Below are 22,010 nucleotides of genomic sequence, written 5' to 3'. Positions count from 1 at the left end.
GACATGGAAAGAATGAGCCATTTGAGGGTGGCCAGCACAACACAGTCTATGTGTGTGTAGGGCCATCAGTTAGGAGAGATTCCCCCATCCCCGGCTTTTCAGATAAGGTCTCACTCTGTAGCCCAGGTTGGTCTAAATCTTATAGAGATCCTCCTGCCTCTTGACTCCTGAGTGGCGGGCTTATTAAAGGTGTGCACCACCATGCCTGGGTCTGTTTCAAAACCAGTGATCCTCTAGGTTGTTTCCGAGTGCTGAGGTCAGAGGTGAGGGCCACCATGCTTGGAAACTGTGGACTATTCCCATTAAGGACAATGAGCAAATGGCCGCCAGCACTGGTGTTAACAGATAGACTGTCTGGAAGGACGCCAGCTCCTGTTGGGACAGACAGGCCTATGTGGAATGGGAGCATCTACTTCGGCCTTATGGTCTACCTAAGGCTATACAAATCTAGGGACTGAGGGAATTACTGAGGTGTGAAGTGGTGGGGAGAAGGGGGAGAGAGAGCCTCAGGTCTCACCTGATCCTTTTGAGGAGATGCTGGAGGAAGAGAAAGGATCACTGGACTCAAAAGGGTCGAGCTGAGGGACAAGAGAGAAAGAATTTACTCGGTCATCTACCCATTCATACCTGTACTTTCCAACAATTTCAAATGCCATAAGCAATAGCACACCTCAGGGAGGGTGGGGTGATTCAGACAAACCTGGGCTGTGGAGGGTAACCCTCAACATGCACCCTGCAGCAGACAACCAATGCTACTGTCCCCACAAATTACCAGTAAACTGGAGGCCTAAGAAGTGAGCCAAAGCCACAGGCACAGAGGGCATTAAGATCCGGCAGAAGTGGAGCCCCTGCCTAGAATCCCTCAGTGAGGATTAGAGGCATGGCTCAGGGGTAAAACCTTTGCCTAGAATTTCCCAGTGAGGTGCTGACGGTGTGGCTCAATAACGGGAGGGAAGTCTGTCTTTCAATGGAAGGAAGAGAATCAGAAATGACAAATGACAAATGCCTGGCCAATTCTATGAGTACTTAAAGGGCTTGGCTGCGTATGACTTTAATCCCAGCAGTGGGGAGGCAGAGGGAGGTGTATCTCTGTGAGTTTGAGGCCAGGCCTGGTCTACAGAGTGAGTTCAGGACAGCCAAGGCTACAAAGAGAAACCCTGTCTCAGGCCAAAATAAACAAACAAATAATAGATAAACAAACAAACAAACAAATAAAATGGAGTGGTTAACTCTTTTAAATTCAAAGTGCCTGTCATCCAAACACACAGGAGGTCAAGGCAGGAGGATTGCTGCAGGCTTTTGAGGCCAATTGGGACTATCCAGAGAGAATATGGCTCAAAAGGAAAAGAGAAATAGAGAGATCCATATAGCAAGGATCAAAGCAAAAATAACAAATGCTGCCAGCACTGTGGAGGCAGAGAAAGGCAGATTTCTGGGTTCCAGGCCAGAGAATACCTGTCTCATTAAAAAAAAAAAAAAAAAAGTTCAGAGCTGGAGAGGTGGCTCAGTGGTTTCAAGCACTGGCTATCCTTCCAGTGACCAGAGCTGGGCTCCCGGCACCTGTATGTATCTCAAGGTGCAAGGATCTGATGCCCTCTTCTGGACTCCATAGCCACCAGGCACTCATGTGGTATACAGTCAGACATGAAGACAAAACACCTATACAAATAAAATAAAAACTTCTTAAAATCTTTTCTTTAAAAAAATCTCAACAGAAAAACAATTATATGTTGTGATTCACTCTCCAACATGTTGGGCAAAGTGACTGGATTCTAGAAGATGTAAAATTGTACATACATAATGAGCTATTTTGGCGATGGGAACCCAGTCTCAACATGAAGTCCATTTGTTTCTAAGTGTGTGGGTGTGAGTGTGTACAGCAAAGGCCAGAGGCAGCCTCTGCCTTATTTCTTTTAGGCAGTCTCTTACTGAACCTGAAGCTGGGCTGACCATCAAGTCCCAAACATCTTCCTGTCTCTACCCAGCTCAGGGTATGTTGTACATGTCCAAGATCACAGGTAACTTGTTTTACAGGTGCTGGGGCCTGCATGCCCACCTCAGGTTTTCACAGTTGTGTTCTTGACTGCCGAGCCACCACTCCAGCACCCCGTTACCCCAGCACCACCACCAACCCCGTTGGGGTTTTGTTTTTGTTTGAGACAGTGTCTCACAATGTCTCACTACTTGCTCTGATGGCCAGGATGGCCTGGAATTCTGTTGTTTCTTATATTCTATAACAGCTGGAAGGGAAACTGGCACAGCATTCTGAGTGCACTTGTGCCCTGGCTATATGTCCAGCCATATGAGGTCACTTGTATCATGACGTCAGGTCTGGTAGGGGCAGTTAGGTCTTCTGAAAGTTACATGGAGGGAAGAGTAAGAAGCTTGGCACCTCTCAGCCTTTTGGTTCCTTACTTCCACAAAAATGCTCCTTCTGGGCAGGGCTGTTTTCCTTCTCTGGCTGCTGCTATGTTGCCCCCACAACAAAACCAGTGGCCACACTACTCTGGACCTCTGAACCAAAATAAACCTCTTTGCTTTATTGTCAGCCTCAGGAATTTTGTTAGAGTAACAGAAAACAGGCCAACACCTAAGAGGGTGATAACTCAGAAGTTATCTAACTCAGTGATTTGCACCACCTAGATCCCAGAGCACAGCCAAGGGACAATTCATCAAGCAAAGGTGCTTGCTGTCAAGTCTGACAATCTAAGTCAACAATCCTAACAACCTACTTGGTGGAAAAGATATCAACTTGTTATCTTGACATCAACATATGTTGTGGCACTGACAAGTGTATACACACACACACACACACTAGGGGCTATGGACTCCTCAGTGGTTAATAGCGCTTGGTGCTCTCTTGTTGAGTCTGGTTCCCAATATCCATGTCAGATAACTCACAGCAAATTGAACTCCTGCTCTAGGGGATATGATGTTTTCTTCTGCCCTCCAGGGCACCTGCACACATGTGGCACACACAAATTCATATAGATACATGTTGCCCAGGATGACCTGGGACTCCTGGGCTCAATTCTTCTCCCACCTTCACCCTCCTGAGCAGAGAGGACAAGTGTCCAGCTACTCGTGATATTTTACTACAGCTGTGGGAGAGGGAGTGGAGGTGGGAGGCAGAGGACCACAGCAGAGGAGATGGAGTGGAGGTGGGAGGCAGAGGACCACAGCAGAGGAGAGAGACAGGAAGGGACAAGAGCTATTTGAGGAATTGCCCTCGCCCTGACTTGGTACTGTAGTACATTGGCTCACAAGACAGGACTTGGCAATGGACAGACAGTGTTGGGAGCCGCCTCACTGACCAGGAATGAGACCACCCTTATAATCCCAGCTCCTGGCCAAGCGAGCCAGCCTCCTGAACACCACAGCCCCATCCAAACACACATCAAATCAGACCTGCTCGAGTGGACCCCACACAGAGACTACTCTACTCACCTTTGGAGGTAAGGAAGGGTTCTTCGTGAAGGGGTCTGAGGTAAATGGGTCGTTCTTTGTCTGTTTCTTAAAGAAGTCATCAGTGGTTGAACTATGGAATGGGTCACTTTCTTTGAAGGGATCCCCTCCAAATGGGTCTAGAAAGAGAGGGCACAACTGGTGAGCAAAGATACTAGAAGGACGTAATAAGGAGCAGGTACCAGGGAGAGGTAAGGAGTGGATGCCAGGGAGAGAAGGCTCAGAATGAGGCACAAATTGTGAGTGATCAGTTGCCCCAGGGTTAGGATGGGGACACTGGCCCCAAGTGAAAACCGTTCTGGGTGATGGACTGTCTTTCAACCTTCCACAGTTTTACACATCTGTCAAAAGCTTTACTGGGCATTTGCTGCCAAACCTAACAGCCTGACGCACATGGAGGAAGCAGAGAACTGACTCCTGAAAGTTGTGCCCTGACTTCCACACGTGGCACACACACACACAACAGTTAGAAGTTTCTTGAGACAGGATCTTGCTATGTAGGCTGGCTTTGAACTCAAGAGATCCATCTGTCTCTGCCTACTGAGTTACTGAGTTCTGGGGTTAAAGGAGAAATCTGTGATAGGTACATTCTGCTCTGTAATCAGGAAGCACACTGGTGGACTAGGCATTGGACAGGATGGGAGTCTCTGCTGGGATGCAAATATTCCAAATCTTTTTTGTTTCTGTGGTTGGAGAAGGAATCCAGGCTTTTGGTCACACTAGGCAATGCCAACACAGGAGAAAAAAAAGGCACACATGACATATAATGGCTGTCTTTTCCTATGACATCACAGTCCCTGGCATGAGTGGTGGAAAATCCCACCATGTGTGACAGTTACATAACACACCCAACATAGGCAGCTATGGCACAAGTGACTATGTCTCCAGAATCTGGATAGACTGAGCATTGTCAGGGACACAAGAAAGCCAGACTTTACCTGTGGCTGCCGTCTGCTGCTCTGCGAAGGGATCATTCTGGAAGGGGTCACCTGGAGCAAAGAGAGCAGCAGTCAGCTGAGTGGAGAAGGACAGTGGAGACATGTCTCCTGCAGTCAGCTGAGTGGAGGAGGACAGGGAGACATGTCTCCTGCAGTCACCTGAGTGGAGGAGGACAATGCAGACATGTCTCCTGCCTGGTTTAAGGGGAAAAAGTGGACCCTGTGCACCCCGGCCCTGCCACAGAAAGTTCATGGGTGAAAGTGGCAGTCTCAAGCAGGAAAACACTTGAGATGGCCCAGATGCCTGGCTGGCTACAGAAAGAACTACAGTCTTCATGAACTCACTTTTCCTTCTCCACTCTGGATCCCTGTATTTCCTCCTAACTTGCTGAGTCACAGAATAGAGACACAGTGGTTGTCCTGGTCATGTCATAATGACCTGTGACAGCCAAAGCTGCTGGATCTGTCTCTTACATCTAAGATCAAAATCTGAAAGCTCCTCAGGCATGGTGGCACACATCTTTAATCACAACACAAGCAAAGCAGAGGCAGGAGGATCTTTGTGAGTTCGTGGCCAGCCTGGTCTACAGAGCAAGTTCTAGGACAGCCATGCTACATGGAGAAATCCTATCTCCAAAACAAACAAAAAACAAAAATCTGTGGCTTAGCAGTTAAGAGTGTCAGTTAATCCTGGTAAGGGCCCAGGTTCAAGTCCCAGTGCCCACATGGTGGCTCTGACATCCTCTCGTGCCCTCTAGTGGCACTGAATATACATGATGCATACACATGCAGGTGAAAACCCCATACACGTAAGAAAGCATTTAAAAAGGAGGGGAAACAACAGTCCTTTCCCTGGCTGGGCGTACCTTTGAAGGGGTCAGCTCCTTTAAACGGGTCGGATTTGAAGGGGTCCTCCGCCTGGAAAGGGTCTGGGTGTAGTTCTTGGGAGTTGTTGCTAAACAGTAAGGCTTTGTTTTTGAAAGGATCATCCTAGGATTGTGAAGAAAGAACAGGCGCTGAGTTACTTCTGACCTACACCTAAATCAGACCTGCACTTGACGCAGTGTGAGCCAGGACAGAATACCTCAAGAGTAGTCCCACCAGTGGACATTTTAGAAAAACAACCCTAGACGCTGGTTTATTTGCTGAGATGCAATAGAAACCAGGCATGGCACACATGGAAACTCTGCACCACAGCTTTGCAGTGTTGCAATAAATCTAAAACAACTCTAATAAAATCACTGAGGGAAATGAGCAAATAGATGGAATCTAATCCACCCATATGGTAGAATAATATCCAACCTCAAAGAGGAAGGAAATTCTGCTGTGAAAAGAGGAGACTTCAATAGTGGAGAGGTACCTGAACTGATTTTCCCCTGCAATCAGATTTATGACTACCTTAATTGTCATCATAGAAACTTCATATAGCAACTGATGGAAGCAGATGCAGAGATCCACAGCTAGCACTGGGCCAAGCTCCCAGAGTCCAGTCGAAGAGAGGGAGGAGTAATCAAATGAGCAAAAGGGTCAAGATTATGATGGTCCTACAGAAACAGATGACCTGAGCTAGTGAGAGCTCACTGACTCCAGACTGACAGCGGGAGAGCCAGCATAGGGCCAGACTAGGCCCTCTGCATGCAGGTGACAGCTGTGTGGCTGGGGCAGTCTGAGGGGTCACTGGCAGTGGGACTAGGATTTATCCCTAGTGTTCGAATGGCTTTTTAGAGCCCATTCTCTTTGGAGGGATACCTTGCTCAGCCCCAATATAGGGGGGGGGGGTGGCCTTAGATGTGTCAGAGTTTGTTGACTCCCCATGGGAAGCCTCACTCTCTCTGAAGAGTGGATGGTGGGGTAGGTGGAAGGTGGGGGGAGCAGGAAGAGGGGAGGGAAAGGGAACTGGGATTGGTATGTAAAATGAGAAAAGACTGTTTTAAAAAATAAAAGGAAATAAATAGAAAAAAAGAGGAGACTTGAGGATGTGAAGCTAAATAGAAATAAGAGGTCAGTGACAGAGAGATAAATGCTGTGGGATCCCATTCATAAAAGGCCCCTGGACTTACGACATTCACAGGGGCAGAAAGTGGAATGATAGTGGGGGGGGCAGTGCCATCAGCCCCCAGCCCCCACAGTTCTATGTCAAGAAAGAAGTGGGCCGTTTCTGCCCAAGCAGGAAGTAAGGTCTGGGGTGACCCTGGTGTAGTGGGAGTTGCTAAAGCATGCAGGGCATTTTGCATTTTTATAAAAAGGTGCTTATTTCTAGAAACTGGCAAGTGTATTCAAAGCAGCAGGAAAAAAAAAAGCCATTTACTTTTGAAGAGTGCTTTTCTATAGTGGAAATGGGCCGAGGGGTGGGGTGACCCCTGCAAGCAGAATGTTGGGTTGAGAATCAGGGCAGAAGCCTAAGAAAAACACAATCCTCCAAGAAACAGGGCTACTGAACTGGAATCCCCCCGCCCCAAGGAGACGGGGGGGGGGGGGGGGGGGTGTCTCGCTGTGCAGCCCTGACTAGATTGGAACTCACTATGTAGACAAGGCTGACCTTGGGCTCACATATCAGCCTGCCTCTGCCTCCCTGACTGCTGGAATTAAATGTGTACGCTATCATGGCCAGCAGATGGCTTACAGTAGCACTCTCCCATGACCAAGTCATTCAAAGCTGGGGCATCTGTGAAAGCAGACAAATGTCTAAAGGGACACATTCTAATAAGGCTTCCAGCACCTCAGACAAGAGTTCCTGACGAGCTTGGCCACATAGCAAGATTCTCAGGAAATGAAGAAATAAAGATTAAAGAAATAGTAAGCAGTAGTTACAACTTGAAGAAGTGGTGGGCCATTTTCTTACCTGGGACCAATTCTTCAGAGCTTCTGGGCACAGGCCTTCCTAGGGAAGCCAGGCCTGGCGCTCAGGGAGGTTAAGCACAGATGCAGTCAGCGCAGCATCTGCTGAAGACGCCTGGGTGCTGCCAGCCCCGAGATGCACACCCCAGTGCAGCTGCTGGGGTTCAGGACGGAGAGGAATGTGATGGGAGACTCTGCCCTGTGCACTGAGGCAGAAGATGGACCTCTCTGCCACACCATGGGCAAAGGAAGGGCACACAGCTATTGTGGTTCAAGGACAGAGAGACACTGGCAGAAGATTATGACCTAAGAAAGCCGAGTCAGGCAGAAGACTTTTGGACTAGCCCTGGGTGAGGAATGGGCTGTGTCTAAGAGACAAAGGGATGAGGGATGGAGCTTGGTCTCGGAAAGGAAGCTTACGCTGCTGTTTATGGACAGGGCAGAGTACTATCTATTGTTTACAATTCTGAAGGGAGGGCGATGAGTGAGTGGGTTTCAATGGCACAAACGTGCCTGTGAAGTGCACTACCAGTTCTCACATGGTGGGATGGTGGGGCCTATGCAGCAATGTCAGGAGAAATCGCACACCTCATGCAGCTTTGACATCATCCCTGAAGGGGGCCATAGAACAGCTGGGTACAGCTCAGCATTGTAGCCAAGGCACTGGCTCACATTAAGAGTAAGGAAGAAATGGAGCTGGAAAGAAGGCTTTTCTTTACCCACAAATGAGAACACAGCCAGTTACCAGCCAGAATGAAGGGTATGTCACTCTGGGAGACAGAATACAAGGCTAAGTACAAGGCCCGTGGCACTTCCAAATATAGAACACATGCTATCAGCATATGCCTAGAAGCGGATGAACCAATCTACAATGCCACTAGCAGATGCCATCTTCCCAGAACACTGAATCATGTGGTCACTCAATGATGAGGTGACTACATTAGGATAGGTGATAAGTTCCTTCACAGAGGTAAAACACATTAACTAATTTCATATAATTACTAGCTTTTGCAGCATGGAGGATGGGACCAAGGGCCTCACATACACTAGGCAAGCCCCCACTGATGAGCCATGTGCTCAGATGCAGATAATGCCTTCAAAAGCAAGGCAGCAGGAGCTTTCTGCCTGCTTTCAGAGTATAGATATGGTCACAGAGGGCACCAAAAAATTTCTGTGACATCCCTGCTTTTTACAGTGTTGGGGGCTGGGTGTGGGGTGCATCCCTTTTATCTCAGCACTAAGAGGCAGAGGCATATGGATCTCTCTGAGCCCAAGGCCAGCCTGGTCTACATAATTGAGTTCCAGGTCAGCCATGGCTATACCATGAGGCCCTGCCTCAAATAACAAAACAAAACAAAATGAAAAGTGTGTTGGGTGGGGGCCCAATGCTGGAGCTCCTGCTAACTGTCCTGATTTAATATTCCCATTCTCAACTGAGTTCAAGTAACCAGCTAAGTAGCTCTCATTTACTTGCTGGGAGTCCATAACCTTGGCTCCTGCATGTTACCGGGGCTGAAAGGGACCAAGGACCCAACTGTGCTGATGAATCAAAGTAACAAATGGGATGGTTCACAGCTTTTTCTCTGCTGGGTAGGCTGTGTATCCATCAGTCCACAAGAAATAAACATGACTTTGGGCTGGTTCAAGGCTTGGTGGTTAAGTACTTGCTAACATGTGTGAGGCCCTGGGCTCTACCTTTGCTAACACATGAGGCCCTGGGCTCCGTCCTTGCTAACATGTTAGACCCTGGACTCCACCTACAGCACTGTGAAAGAAAAAAGTAATTAAGGATATACACAGAGATGAGCATGGCCTTAAGATCCTATGTCTCCACCATGGGAACCTAACATTTAACTCAGTGACTCAGGAATCACCTGCAGGGGCTGGAGAGATGGCTCAGTGGTTAAGAGCATTGCCTGCTCTTCCAAAGGTTCTGAGTTCAATTCCCAGCAACCACATGGTAGCTCACAACCATCTGTAATGAGGTCTGGTGCCCTCTTCTGGCCTGCAGACATACACACAGACAGAATATTGTATACATAATAAATAAATAAATAAATTGTTAAAAAAAAAAATCACCTGCAGAAAGTTCTAGATGTCCACTCTGGTTGCACTGTTCTCCATAAGCACAGCCCCTAGCTGCACCCCACGAAGAGAACTGGAGCATTCTGCTCCAGTCCCCAGATGGAAAACTGAACAAAGACCTTGCTTCAAAGTGTTTATTAAGAAATGGCAATAGCCCCAGAAATTATCTTAAAACTATTTATACAAAGAGATGTGGGTTCTTTCAGACACAAGTATTGAGTTTTTAGGTAATATATCTGACAGTTACACTGTACAAGTGACAGTCAACCATACAAACTCCACCTATTTCAACAATGAACAAAAATACCCAGGTACAAAAGCCTCAGGTGGTAGCAGAAATGACCAGCCACCAGCAAACTGTCACCCACTGCAAAGATGCAGCCCAGGATGTGAGCCCGATAAAAGCCAAGGAGAGCCAGGCACACACCTTTAATCCCCAAAACTGGAATCTCTGGAGTTCCAGGCCAGCCTGGCCTGCAGTGACATCCTGTCTCAAGAGACAGACAGAAAACAACAAACCAAGCAGTCTACAAGGGCAGGCTTAGAGTGAGCATTTCCCTGGCCCAGGACACAGGACAAGCCAGCTGCATGGGAAGCAATGGTGAGACCAAGTGGAGAGGGCAGTCACAAGAAACCAGCTACAGGCCACAGCGCAGGGAATCCCATGGGAATCCCATGGAACAGTGAAGCCTGAGAGCTGAGGTGGGCAGGAAGCCACCTGCTTTTGAGTCCAGGAGTGAAGGGAACTTCTGTGGGCAGACACAAGGGACAGGCAGAGATACAGACTTCCCTGTAAGTTCTTGGATGCGAAAGAAACACAGAGAAGAGAGGGAAAGGTGGCTGTGTTTAGAGCACAAGACAAGAAGGGAAGGGACAAAGAGGGAGAAGCAGCAGGGCCGGAGCAAGGCAGAGCCCTGGAAGATGAGGCGGCCAAGTGGTTAAGAGCAGCATAGCAGCCCAGATACCAGGACTCATAAGCCTAACCAAAGAGATATCCGTAGGCGGGGGCTGATGGCTCCAACAACGGGCATTGACAACTTGAGAGAAGGGTTACACTGCCTGGGCTGATGGCTCACAAGCAGTAAAGGCCACAGTGTTGATTTTCTCCCAGAAAGGCCAGTTGACAGCTGACCACACAGCACCTGGAAGGCAGACAAGCTGCGGTGTTTTGATTGTGCGTTGCAGGATGGAACCTGGGACCTGTGGTGCTCACTACGAGCTGTACCTCCAGTGGTTTTCCATCTTTCAGAATCACTAGACTTGAATAACACACGTGCACCCCAAGAGCACCATCAGTGGAACACAGAACTGCATGGGACCACATTGGCTTTGGTTAGGTTTGCCCTCTACAATAGAAACACTTCTGTGGAAATGGAACATTTGGACTTCACAGCTTCTAGACAGCTGGATAAATCTGACCACCAGCCCCTGGGCCCTGTGCAGATTGCCATCAAAAACAAGGGGTGCCATGCACCGAGGGAGCCAGTGTTATGTGCAGATTCTGCAGCTGCAGCAGAGCCCACGAGGACCAGGTGACGCTTACTCGACCTTTACCATGGCTCCAAAGCCGCCCCTCTCTGCCAGCAAGACGCCTTCACTCAGGGTGGCCAGGTCAGGCAGGCTGGTGCCAGAGACCCCATCGGGCACCTGGTCATACTGTTCCAGGCTCCGGTGAGCTTCTAGATGGCTTTCCTGAAGCTGCGACAGCTTGTTTCTCGCCTGCAAGATAAATACCATGGACATCAAGAATAGCTTGGGGTGCAGCCAGCAGGATGCCTTCCCCAGGGCATCACGCTCATGGGAAGGACTGCCCTGCGCATGCTGTATACTACTCAGGATGCACTGATCCGTGAAAACCAAGACAACCTATTGCTCCAGGGCTCTGCAGTCCAACCCCCAGAGGAGTACTTGCTCCCCCAAACATTTGCCAATTCTCAACCAACTACAATTATACAGAATCTGGGATGGCAATCTGTTACCTCTCAGGTTTTCACTGTGCGCATGTTTTCCCTCACTCCCAGACAGAGAACTCACGGAGGACAGTGACAGATGCAACAGAGACAGCTCAGTGCACCCAATTGGTCCTAGACCCAACCTCTGTTTCTTTATTTTTGTTTTGTTTTGTTTTGAGACAGGATCTCTCTACATAGCTCTGGATGTTTTAAAACTCACTACGTAGACCAGGCTAGCTTCAAAGTCACAGAGACCCACCTACCTCTGTGTCCCAAGAGCTGGGATTAAAGGCATGCATTACCATGTCCAGCTTTTTTTTTTTTTTCATGTCCAGCTTTTTGTGATTACAATTTTTGTTTTCTGTCTCCTCTAATTTAAAAACGAGTATTGGGAATGATGGGAAGGCAAACACAGGAACGTCAAAATGATACCTGCTGTGTAGTATCTGCTAATGAAAACAAGAGGAAGGGGAAGAGGAGAAGCCAGCGGAAGGCCTGCAAAGGCTGAGGCGGAGAATGTCACAAATTCAAGGCTGACCTGAACTATACGATGAGAGTCTGTCTCAAGAACAACAACAACAACAAAACCTCAAATCCAAAAAACCTGAAATGAAAACCAAAACAAACAAAAGGAATGATGATGGCCATGGTGGCACACACCTTTAAACCCAGCACTCAAGACAGAGGCTGTCTATGAGTTCAAGGAAAGACTGGTTTACATAGTGAGTTCCAGACTTGCAGGGGCTACACAGTGACATCTGTCTAGTACCATCATCAACTATTACTCTATCAGCAATTCTATGTGCATCTTGGACCATCTCCATGTAAGACTCTGAAGGAGGGAGGAAAAAGCCTGAAAACAATCCCAAAGAATTAACCCCCAAGTTGCCCTGCCAGTATGTAACCTGCAGACAAGCACTTTCAGTCTAGAGGACACAGGTTTTCTTTCCTATGTATCAAGCCCAGTACCATCCTATTTCTGTGGCCTGCATACCAGAGACCACCACAAAATTCAATGCTCACTATATGCAGAAGGACAGGGCACGGTCAGAGTTTCCTCCCAGCTGCCAGGAGAGGCCCAAGCACTCATGGAACAGCATGCCAGGCACCCTGAGCCACACTGCATAAAGCCCCCACCAGTTAATCTCTCCAGCACCACTGACCCACAGCACACAGGCAGGTGAGACAAAAAAGCCCAAGTAACCACACAGGGAACCCAGCGTCAGTTAGCCCCCAGCCCCATCAAAATACCTGGTTGATCTCATCCTGCGTGGACTTCAGGGACTTGAGGATGGTCTCCAGCTGGGCACGTCCCGCCTGGATGCTCTGCTCCAGCTGTGTCTCCTCCTGCTGCAGCCGATTCAGCTCTGACTTGGCCCGGTTGAGATCATCCTCTTGAGACTTCAAGTCTGACTCCTGAGACTGGATCTGGGTTTTCAGTGATGAGATCTGAAGTGACAGTCAAGGAACTCACGAGTCAGGGACAGAAAGACAAGACATCGAACTTTTTCACTGTGTGAAGCTGGAGAGGTGCTTAGTGGGTACACATGGAGACTGCCTAGCCTCAAGATCAGGGTGGGTGCACAGAGTGAAAGGAAAGGACCAAGCCCCACTGAAATCCTCTAACCTACACACACACACACAAAATATCTCTCACAAAAAATGAGTAAGTATAATAATAAACATTTTTTAAAAGGCAGAATGGGGGGGGGGCTGGAGAGATGGCTCAGCGGTTAAGAGCACTGACTGCTCTTCCAGAGGACCTGGGCTCAATTCCCAGCACCCACATGGCAGCTAACAACTGTCTGTAAATCCAGTTCCAGGGGACTTGACACCTTTATACCAATGCACATAAAATGGAAGCAGCAGAGAGGCACCCGGAGCTGTTTTCTGATGTGGGACACAGACCACAGCCGGGTGTCCAGGCCATGGTTATGAAAGCCATGCAATTCTGCAACTTGATCTCTAGGGATGGAGGGATCATTCACGGGTCGGGAGATTCCACTCCAGGCATTCAGTCATCTGTTGGCTGTTAGGGACACTCGGAACATCTTCCACACCGTGGGACTCACCATCTGGGTCTCATCCTGGCATTTCTGCCGCACATCACTCAGCATGTCCCGCAACTTGGCCTTTTGCTGGTCCATCTCATCCAGGCGGTCTTGGGCATCCTGCTTCTGTGTCTCAAGTTCCTGTAGACTGCTGGTTTCCCTGTCCAGGTCATTTTGTAACTCCTAGGGAAATGGGAAGGTGTTGACTGACACTGTTAATGGCCCTAAACAAGGAGAGATTAAAAGCATTCTCTGGGCTTGGCTGTGGCTTTGTTGGACCTCTGTAAGATGATGCTCCATCCCCGTGCTGGCTGAGGGTGAGCATGAGGTCCTGGGTTCTTGTCTGGCACCTGAGCACAGATGAGGCAGGGTTTTTTATGGTCATTGCCTACCAAGTATGAATGAAACCCCAGGTTCCATCACCGATGCCGGCAAGGAAACAAAAACACTTTGCAATCCCAAAGCTGTTTCTAAAGCATGTTCCCTACACTCAGCACAAAGCAGGCCCAAGCTGCCTGGCAGTGGTGGCACACACCTTTAATTCCAGCACTGGGAAAGCAGAGGCAGGTGATCTCTGTGAGTTCAACGATAGCCTGGTGTACAGAGTTTCAGGACAGCCAGGGCTACACGGAGAAACCCTGTATCAGAAGAAAAAAATACAAGCCAAGATGCAGCATCCATACCTGTACTTCGCTGGTTTTCTGTCTGATGGCCTCTTCCTTTTCTCGGATGTCTTGCTCCAATGAGTACTTCTCTCTGCAGGTTTAAAGACAACGCAGAAAAAGTGAATCCATACTCATGGTACGCAGCTGTGACCCTGACCTTGAATGACTTCATGTGTCCTGTCCCCTCAGGTTTGCCATAAAACTGGTCCTATGTCACTGTGACAGCCTATGTCCTGAAGTCCTCATCAGAGACCAGATAGATCAGTTTCTTAAACTGAGGGAAAGAAGCCGCTCTCTTTTATACATTACCTAGTCTTAGGTACTCTTTACAGCAACACTCCTGGACTAACCAACAATCCCCCACCCTAGGGCACAGCGGAACCTGCACACAAGAGGCTCCTCTCCCAGTGCTCACTGCCTGAGAGCATAGGGTCTTCCCCATCTGATGGCCAAAGAGGAAAACGGAGACTCCTAAGTATGACAGGGACTAGCCAAGCCCTTACTAACTCTGAAGGTTCAGGAGGTAAACAGGGAGGTATAAAAGTGGTCTCCAACATTAGCAACCACCCCCACCCCAGTTGACAGCCAGCAAGAAAATGGAGAACTTGGGCCCAAAGGGGTAAGGACTTAGAGAGAAGCTCAGGCACACACCTTTTCCATGGGCTCCAACACCCCAGACAGTTGGTACAGGCATCTCCATAACACACTTATGTCACCACACTGCTCAATTCCATGACTGTCGCACAGAGAGACACCATCCCTACATTCCACACCCAGGGAAATGCTACTCAGTAGTCTGACACTGAGGGTCCGTCCACTCAACAAGAGTAGAGGGACACTGGGGACAAAGGTCTGCACACAAATGCCAACCAGCACCACAACAAACAATGGACTCTGAGGAGCTGTTGTGGGCATGGGGAGACACGGTAGAATTTTCTGAAAGGCAGGACTGGAAACAAAACTGGGCTCGGGGAGCCATGAGGAGTGACAGGGAGAGCAGTAGCAGTCACCCACTGTGGTGAAGGGCAGGGAGGGACTGGCCCACTGTGCAGACCAGGTGCTCCAGATGAGGGGCTCTCTCCTAAGCTGGGCTCATCCCTGCTGTCTGTGTCCCTGTGCAACTGTGTAGCCACAACCTGCTGAGGCTACCTGGACAATGTGGGCTCAGAGCAACAAAGACCCAAACAGAAGCAGATCCGAAAAGACTGTGTTCTCCATGGACACAAGGCCACTGCATCACAAGCCACCAGGAAAGAGGACAGTCACATACCTCTGCAATTGAGCGATCTCCTGGCTAATGTCATCCAGCTCCTTAACACCTGTGAATTCCCCTGACCCGAGAGCACACGAACTATCCTAGGATAAAACGTCAGACACAGAGTCACAGGAAGCCAACAGCCCACATCTCTGGTACAGCAGGGGACCAAAGTGCTGGCCAATGGCCTGAGAACACTCCAGGTGTCCCAGTCACAGGATACCACACACCCATCCCCAACCTGGGCTTGGGGACTGAGGACTTAGGGGCTCTTGGAGCACCAGCACCACCTTCTGGTGGGTGGCGGGAACAACAGAAGCAAGGGTGTCTGGTTACTTACTGGAATGGGAGTGCCTCTCTCCGAGGGTGGCACCATGTCTGGCGAGAGGACTTGAGGAGGGTCGATGCCTTTACTGACCTTCTGCTGAATGAAATACATAGCTAGCGCGAATTGCTCTTTGCTTAACTTCCCCGTTTGTCTCGTATCAGCCAGGGCCCTGGGAGAGACGTGGATGCAATTACACACCACAGCTGTACTTGCCACCTACCCTGAGCATGCCCCACTTACCAAGCAAGACCTGAGCATGGCCTCCACATTTCCCTAGTGCTGATGAGCACCTACTCGAGGCTGGTAACAGGCCGACAGTACAGGAGTGAGGGTCTGGCCTACACAACTGAGGCGCCTGGTCTCAGGAAGGACCCTGCCCCTAGCATACACTTCCAGCTGACTGTAGGGTCAAGGCTTTCTTGGTTCGCCTCATTCACGGTACTGTAGAGACGTGGTTGCCCCATTAGCTCCTGTGCAGAAGGCGTAGGCCTACACTCTGATTCCTGGAGAATCTAGGATCTACCCATGTGTGAGTCAGTAGGGACAAGAGCTGCACTATGGAGGTCTGGAGACATAGTCCCTGCCACAGTGTCTGCACCACCAGGAACTTGCCTCTGGCCTCTGTTTCTAGTGTGGAATAAGAGAGAACAGGAATGCCCCAGACTTGAACTGGCAGTGAATGGCCTTGTGAGGGGCAAACACTTCCACTACTGGTGACCGATGCAGTTGCTGTTAAAATGCAGTCATCTGCCAAAGGCAGAGCACAAGGTCTTCAAGGGCCCACTCTGGCAGCAGCTACTTGCAGAGCATTGCTGAAAAACAGCAGACATGCGCTGCTCTCTAGCTCCTCCATTATTTGAGTGCAGCAGCTCAGCTCTGAAGGAGCCAGCAGCCTGTCTAAAGAGGCAACTCCGTGACCGCGGCCCCTTGGCCAGCTAGCTCTCTTCCCTGCCCGGCTAGGATTATTCAAGACAGTTCTTCTCTCTGGCCACCATGTTACCGGCTCAGTTTCCCTGCTGCGGTCAGGAGGTCACTCAATGCCCTGGCCCAGGCAACCACAGGAACCCCATTCTGAGATGGCAGAGGGAAGATGAAGATGGCTCCTCCACCCAGCACCAAGTGTTACACAGTGGCCACCATCTACACCAGAACAGTTGTGAGAACCCTGAGAGTGAGCCTATTGGCTCGTGACTGTCTGTCCCTGTGTTGGCTGATTTTTTTTTAAACTTTACACAACCCAGACACATCTGGGTAGAGGCTTCTTGAGAAAATGTCTCCATCAGATTGGACTATAGGCAGCTCTGTGCAGGAATTTTCTTGATTAATGACTGAAAATAGGGGGCAGCTCACTGTGGGTGGTCCCTTTGCAGGTGGTCCTGAGCTGTATAAGGAGGCTGAGCAAGCCACGAGGAACAAGCAAGCCAGTAAGCAACACTCCTCCATGGCCCCTGCGTCAGCTCCTGCCTCCACATTCCTTTTTGAGTTCCTATCTGATTTCCCTCAGTGATAGACTGTTATCTGAAAATGTAAGCAAAAATAAACCATTCCACTTTGCTTTTGGTCACAGTGTTTTATCACAACAATAGAAATTTTAACTAAATCAGTCTCCCATAGGAGAGCAGGGTAGGGAGGGTTGCTAGACCCTCATCTACACATCCCAAACACTGTATGTAATTCTGCGCTAATCACATAGCCAAGGATCCCAGGATGTGCCAAGAGCCACCAAGTGTAGAAAGTTAACTGAAGAGGCCTCCATCATCAGCCTTTCTGGGGTGCCTCACACTCTTGTAAGAAACATCTCACCTATCAACTGCAAGCCCAGTTAAGTCATTGGTGCCCCAATGGACTTCAGTGGTATGAACTTGGGTATATCCTTGGTGCACTGTGTGTGTGGGGGTGGGGGGGTGTTGTTACATCTCCCCAGGAAAGGGTTCCCATAACACTGAGGAACAAACAAGGGTCCTATTCCCTACCTTCCTCCCTGTTGGAAGCAGGTGTTGCCCTTTCAAGTAGGACTTCACTAAACTGTCAAGGCCCTCTCTGGGTTACCCAAGTGGCAGGCAGAATGATTGTCCCAGGTAACTGAAGCAAGGTAAGGCTTGTGGAGAAATTGTCCCAACAGAGCTCTCCAGTACGAAGGCTGACCCAACCTCCCTGTTCATTGGCACCTGGGAAACTGGAGCCCTTCCTCCTGTCTGCCCACTTCCCAGCCTCTCAGAGCCACCTCTACCATGGCTTCCACTCTTACCAAATGTGTGCCAGAAGGTTCTGTGTGAGGCCCGAGTGCATGAAGATCTCCTTTACTTCCTGGCCACTCACATAGCCATCAAGGTCCAGGTCTGTCTTCAAGAAGATCTCATCGAAGCGCATCTTATCTGCCACAGGCACCACCCAGGCTACTGGTGGCTGAAACATATTACAACCGTGACTTACCCATGAGCCCTGTTCTAGTATGAGCTAACATCTAGGCTTTCTTTTCATTTTTTAAAAATGACTTATTTATTTTTAATTGGTGTTTTGCCTGCAGGTATGTCTGCATGAGGGCATCAGATTCCCTGGAACAAGAGTTACAGACAGCTGTGAGCTGCCAATGGGTGCTGGAACTTGAACCCAGGTGAGTCTTTTCTCTGAATGTGGAGAGTCTAGGAACACACACTCTGGGCTCTGTGAAGACACTGTATCACTTCAATGAGGACACCACTGCAGGCCACTGGCACCCTGGGGGTTCTGGAGCCCAGGCTTCACAGGTACCAGGGAACAATTTCACTTACCTGCAAGTGAGCAAGAAAGTTAATTCTGAATCCTTCTAGAAATTTTTCTAGGTTATTTATTTATTTTATGCATATTGGTGTTACTGTCTATGCATCACATGCTTAAGTACAGACTGCTGTGAGCTGCAATGTGGGTGCTGAGAATTAAACCCGGGTCCTCTGGAAGCAGTCATCTCTCCAGCCCCATACCTCTAGGCAATTTTTTTTTAGAATTGAATCAAAGTTTTTTCTTTTTTTGCTGTCAAGAAATAATGGTGCAGGACTTCCGAGAAACTAGGCCTGAACCAGGACCTCTGTGAGTCTGGGACCTCCAAGGGAGTAGGCAGGAACCAGTGATCTCTGCAGGTCCAGACGTGAGTCTGGGACCTCCGAGGGAGTAAGCCTGAGCAAGGTTCTCTATGGGTCTGGGTGCACCTGAGCCTGGGAACTCCAAGGGAGTAGATCAGAGCCAGAGTCCTGTTCAGGACCAACCCCAAGCCAGGGACCTCTGCAGGAACAGATCCAGACCAGGGACATCTACAGAAACAGGTCTGACCTGAAAATCTAGGCTAGAGCAGGCCTGAGACAGCAAACTCCAAGGGAGTGGAGCAGAGTCCGGGAGTGACCAACAGGGTAACTAGTTGTACCACGAGTGTACACTGACTGTACCACGAGGAACAACCATCTGAGCCACAGATGGCAGCCCAGATGACTATACCCAGAAAAACTGTCAATCACCACTGAAGAACAAAACAAGATATCCCGTGACAAAACCAGATTTCACCAATACCTAGCCATAAACCCAGCCCTACACAAAATACTAGAAGAAAAACTCCAACCCAAGGAAGTCGGCTACACCAACAAAAACAGACAATTGATGGTCTCACAGCAGTAAATTCCAAAGAAGGGAAAAGCACACAAATAAACATCACCAACCATGAAAACTAAATTAACAGGAGATAGTAATCACTGGTCATTAATTTCCCTTAATATAAATAGACTCAGTTCACCTATAAAATGGCATAGGCTAACAGATTGGATATGAAAACAGAATCCATACTTCTTCTGCATACAAGAAACACACCGTAACCTCAAAGATAGATATCGTCTCAGATTAAAGGGTTGGGAAAAAATATTCCAATCAAATGGACCTAAGAAACAAGTGGGTGTAGCTATCCTAATATTTAACAAAATAGACTTCAAACTAAAATCAATCAAAAGAGACAAAGAAGGACATTTCATTTTAGTCACAGGAAAAATCCATCAAGAGGAAATCTCAATACTGAACATCTATGCCCCAAATTCAAGGGCACCCTCATATGTAAAAGAAAAGAGAGGGGAGAGGCAGGGAGGGAACCAGAGAAAAATGTAGAGCTCAATAAAAATCAATTAAAAAAAAAGGAAGGAAGGAAGGAAGGAAGGAAGGAAGGAAGGGTGCGTGCGTGCGTGCGTGCAGGACCGGACAGTGGACACTGACCTGAGTCTGCTTGACACTGTGCTTTGGAGACAGGCTGCCTGTGCTGTTGAGGCTGCTGACGCTGCCATGGGATGGCGTGGAGCGGAGGCTGTCTTTGGGTGGGGGGCTGGCAGGCAGGACAGGCACAGCTCCTGCAAACACTGTCTTCTTCTTCTTGGAGGGTGGGATGAGGGATGGGGGCAGGACGGAGGGCACTGGTTCCTTCTCCAAGGCGCGGTACACCAAATGCATGGCCTGTGGTGCCAACGAGAAGAGAAAGGAACTGAGGGGCAGGGGCCACAGAACTGAAAGAGAGTCTCGTGCAGTCTTGGGAGCCATGGGAACCCCTAGAGGCTCCAAGGAATCTGTTCATCTTTTCTCAGACATCAGCCTCCTCTGCAGCTTCTTGAGCCATATTGAATTTAGGCAAGTGAAGTGAGCACAGACATCCATCCAGACACCACACAGTTCTGAGGGTTCCTTGTGAGCAAAGACAACCGCCAGACACCACACAGCCAGTTCTGAGTGTTCCTTGTGAGCAGAAACAACTGCCTAGACACCACACAGCCAGTTCTGAGGGTTCTTTGTGAGCACAGACAATGGCCCAGACACCACACAGCCAGATCTGAGGGTTCCTTGCCAAGGTTTGAGTTACCCGTGGTCTGAAATGTTAGGTAGGAAATTCCAGAAACAAAAGACCACATTCGTAACACTTCTATTATAGTACATTGCCATGACTGTTTTGAGACATGTTTCTCAGGCTGGCCTCATGCTCACTAAATAACTGACCTTAAACACCTGATCTTCCTGCCGTGACCACCTCCAGAGTGCTGAGATTACAGGCATGTGCCACCACACCTGATTTATGTGGCATGGGATGACTCCAGGGCTTTGTGCATGCTAATAAGTACTCTACCCACTGAGCCCCAGTCTTTGCTGCAATTACTTTATTTCAATCGTTATTAATCTATTAGCAATAAAAAAGTTGTAGTAGCCAAGAACAGACAGGAAAAGTGAAATACATGTATGTAACAGTTCTGAGTCCATCAGTATGAGGTATGACCACTAAGCTTGATTACCAAATTTCTGAAATCTGGAAGTGCACAGACCCTGAAAGGAGCTTCTACTTCAAAATATTCAGGAGACACGGAGTAGATTCCAGAGGGGACAGAGAGAGGGCAGGCAGGGGGAGCAGAGGGACGTGTTCTAAATCAAGTCTATGTATTTATTTATATGGAGGCAGTCTTGATATGAATCCCAATCCTCCTGCCTCAGCGTACTAGGATGACAGGTACACACTGACAAAAATCACAGATTTTCGAGATTTATTTTTATATCTATGAGTGTTTTGCCTGCCTGTGTGTCTGTCCATTAGGTTTGTGCAGAGCTCATGGAGGCCAGAAAAGGGTGTCAGATCTCTTGTAACTGAAGCTGTGAGTCTCCATGTAGGAGACGGGAATCAAACCCTGGTCCTCTGCTATGCTCTTAAGCCCTGAGACAATTCTCCAGCCCCAATATCACAGATTTTAAAGTCTATTTTAAAACGTAACTGGAAATCTAGGCGCTGTTCATGTATAATTCTAAAACTAGGGAAATAAGAGGCAGAAGAATCAGGAGTTTAAGACCAGCTTCAAGCCAGGCAGTGGTGGCACAAGCCTTTGAGCCTATCATTTGCGAGGCAGAGGCAGGCGGATATCTGAGTTTGAGGACAGCTGGGTCTACAGAGTGAGTTTCAGGATAGCCAGGACCACACAGTGAAATCCTGTCTCTCTGTAAAAACACAAAAACAAACAAAAAAAGACCAGCTCCAATTATCTGAGACCCTGCCTCAAAAAAAAAATACAAAAACAAACAAACAAAAAAAAGACCAGCTCAATCAGAGAGTCTGGTTTGATCACATGCTCATTCAGACCCGGTCCAGCTTGAATTTGGTGAGTTCCCATTAGAACAGGCACACTGCCTCAGTTGGTGGACCAACCCCTCGCAGGAGATTGGGAGGAGGGAAGGAAGTGTAAATATTTGAATGGATATTTAATTAAAATTAAAAAAAAAGACCAGCTCCAATTATTACAAAAATAAAGGCACTGTGTTTGCAATTTATCTCCTTGAAAATGATGCAGGAAAAAGTGTGTGTGTATGAGAGAGAGAGAGAGAGAGAGAGAGAGAGAGAGAGAGAGAGAGAGAGAGAGAGAGAGAGAGAGAGAGAGAGAGAGAGAGAGAGAGAGAG

At 48.5% G+C, this 22,010-nt stretch overlaps 1 protein-coding gene across 13 annotated transcripts in view; it reads right to left on the bottom strand.

Annotated features, from left to right (window-relative positions):
• Positions 1 to 22,010, bottom strand: part of Eps15l1 (epidermal growth factor receptor pathway substrate 15 like 1) — an 81,833-nt gene that overhangs the window by 25,776 nt on the left and 34,047 nt on the right. For 12 of the 13 annotated variants that reach the window (XM_050128406.1, XM_050128413.1, XM_050128414.1 and 9 more), the window contains 12 exons: positions 19,805 to 20,038; positions 17,826 to 17,983; positions 15,590 to 15,746; positions 15,265 to 15,350; positions 14,013 to 14,085; positions 13,351 to 13,512; positions 12,530 to 12,727; positions 10,881 to 11,045; positions 5,270 to 5,393; positions 4,404 to 4,454; positions 3,448 to 3,584; positions 518 to 578 (listed from right to left, as the gene is read on the bottom strand). In XM_050128406.1, coding sequence (XP_049984363.1) covers positions 518 to 578; positions 3,448 to 3,584; positions 4,404 to 4,454; positions 5,270 to 5,393; positions 10,881 to 11,045; positions 12,530 to 12,727; positions 13,351 to 13,512; positions 14,013 to 14,085; positions 15,265 to 15,350; positions 15,590 to 15,746; positions 17,826 to 17,983; positions 19,805 to 20,038 — 1,606 coding nt within the window. The remainder of the gene's footprint in view (positions 1 to 517; positions 579 to 3,447; positions 3,585 to 4,403; positions 4,455 to 5,269; positions 5,394 to 10,880; positions 11,046 to 12,529; positions 12,728 to 13,350; positions 13,513 to 14,012; positions 14,086 to 15,264; positions 15,351 to 15,589; positions 15,747 to 17,825; positions 17,984 to 19,804; positions 20,039 to 22,010) is intronic. The other variant, XM_050128410.1, reaches the window with a different exon arrangement.

Source organism: Alexandromys fortis, unplaced genomic scaffold (assembly GCF_014885135.2).
Source record: "Alexandromys fortis isolate MF-2015 unplaced genomic scaffold, M_Fortis_MF-2015_v1.1 scaffold_296, whole genome shotgun sequence".
Classification (NCBI taxonomy): domain Eukaryota; kingdom Metazoa; phylum Chordata; class Mammalia; order Rodentia; family Cricetidae; genus Alexandromys; species Alexandromys fortis.
This window is presented reverse-complemented; position numbering and strand designations above follow the sequence as displayed.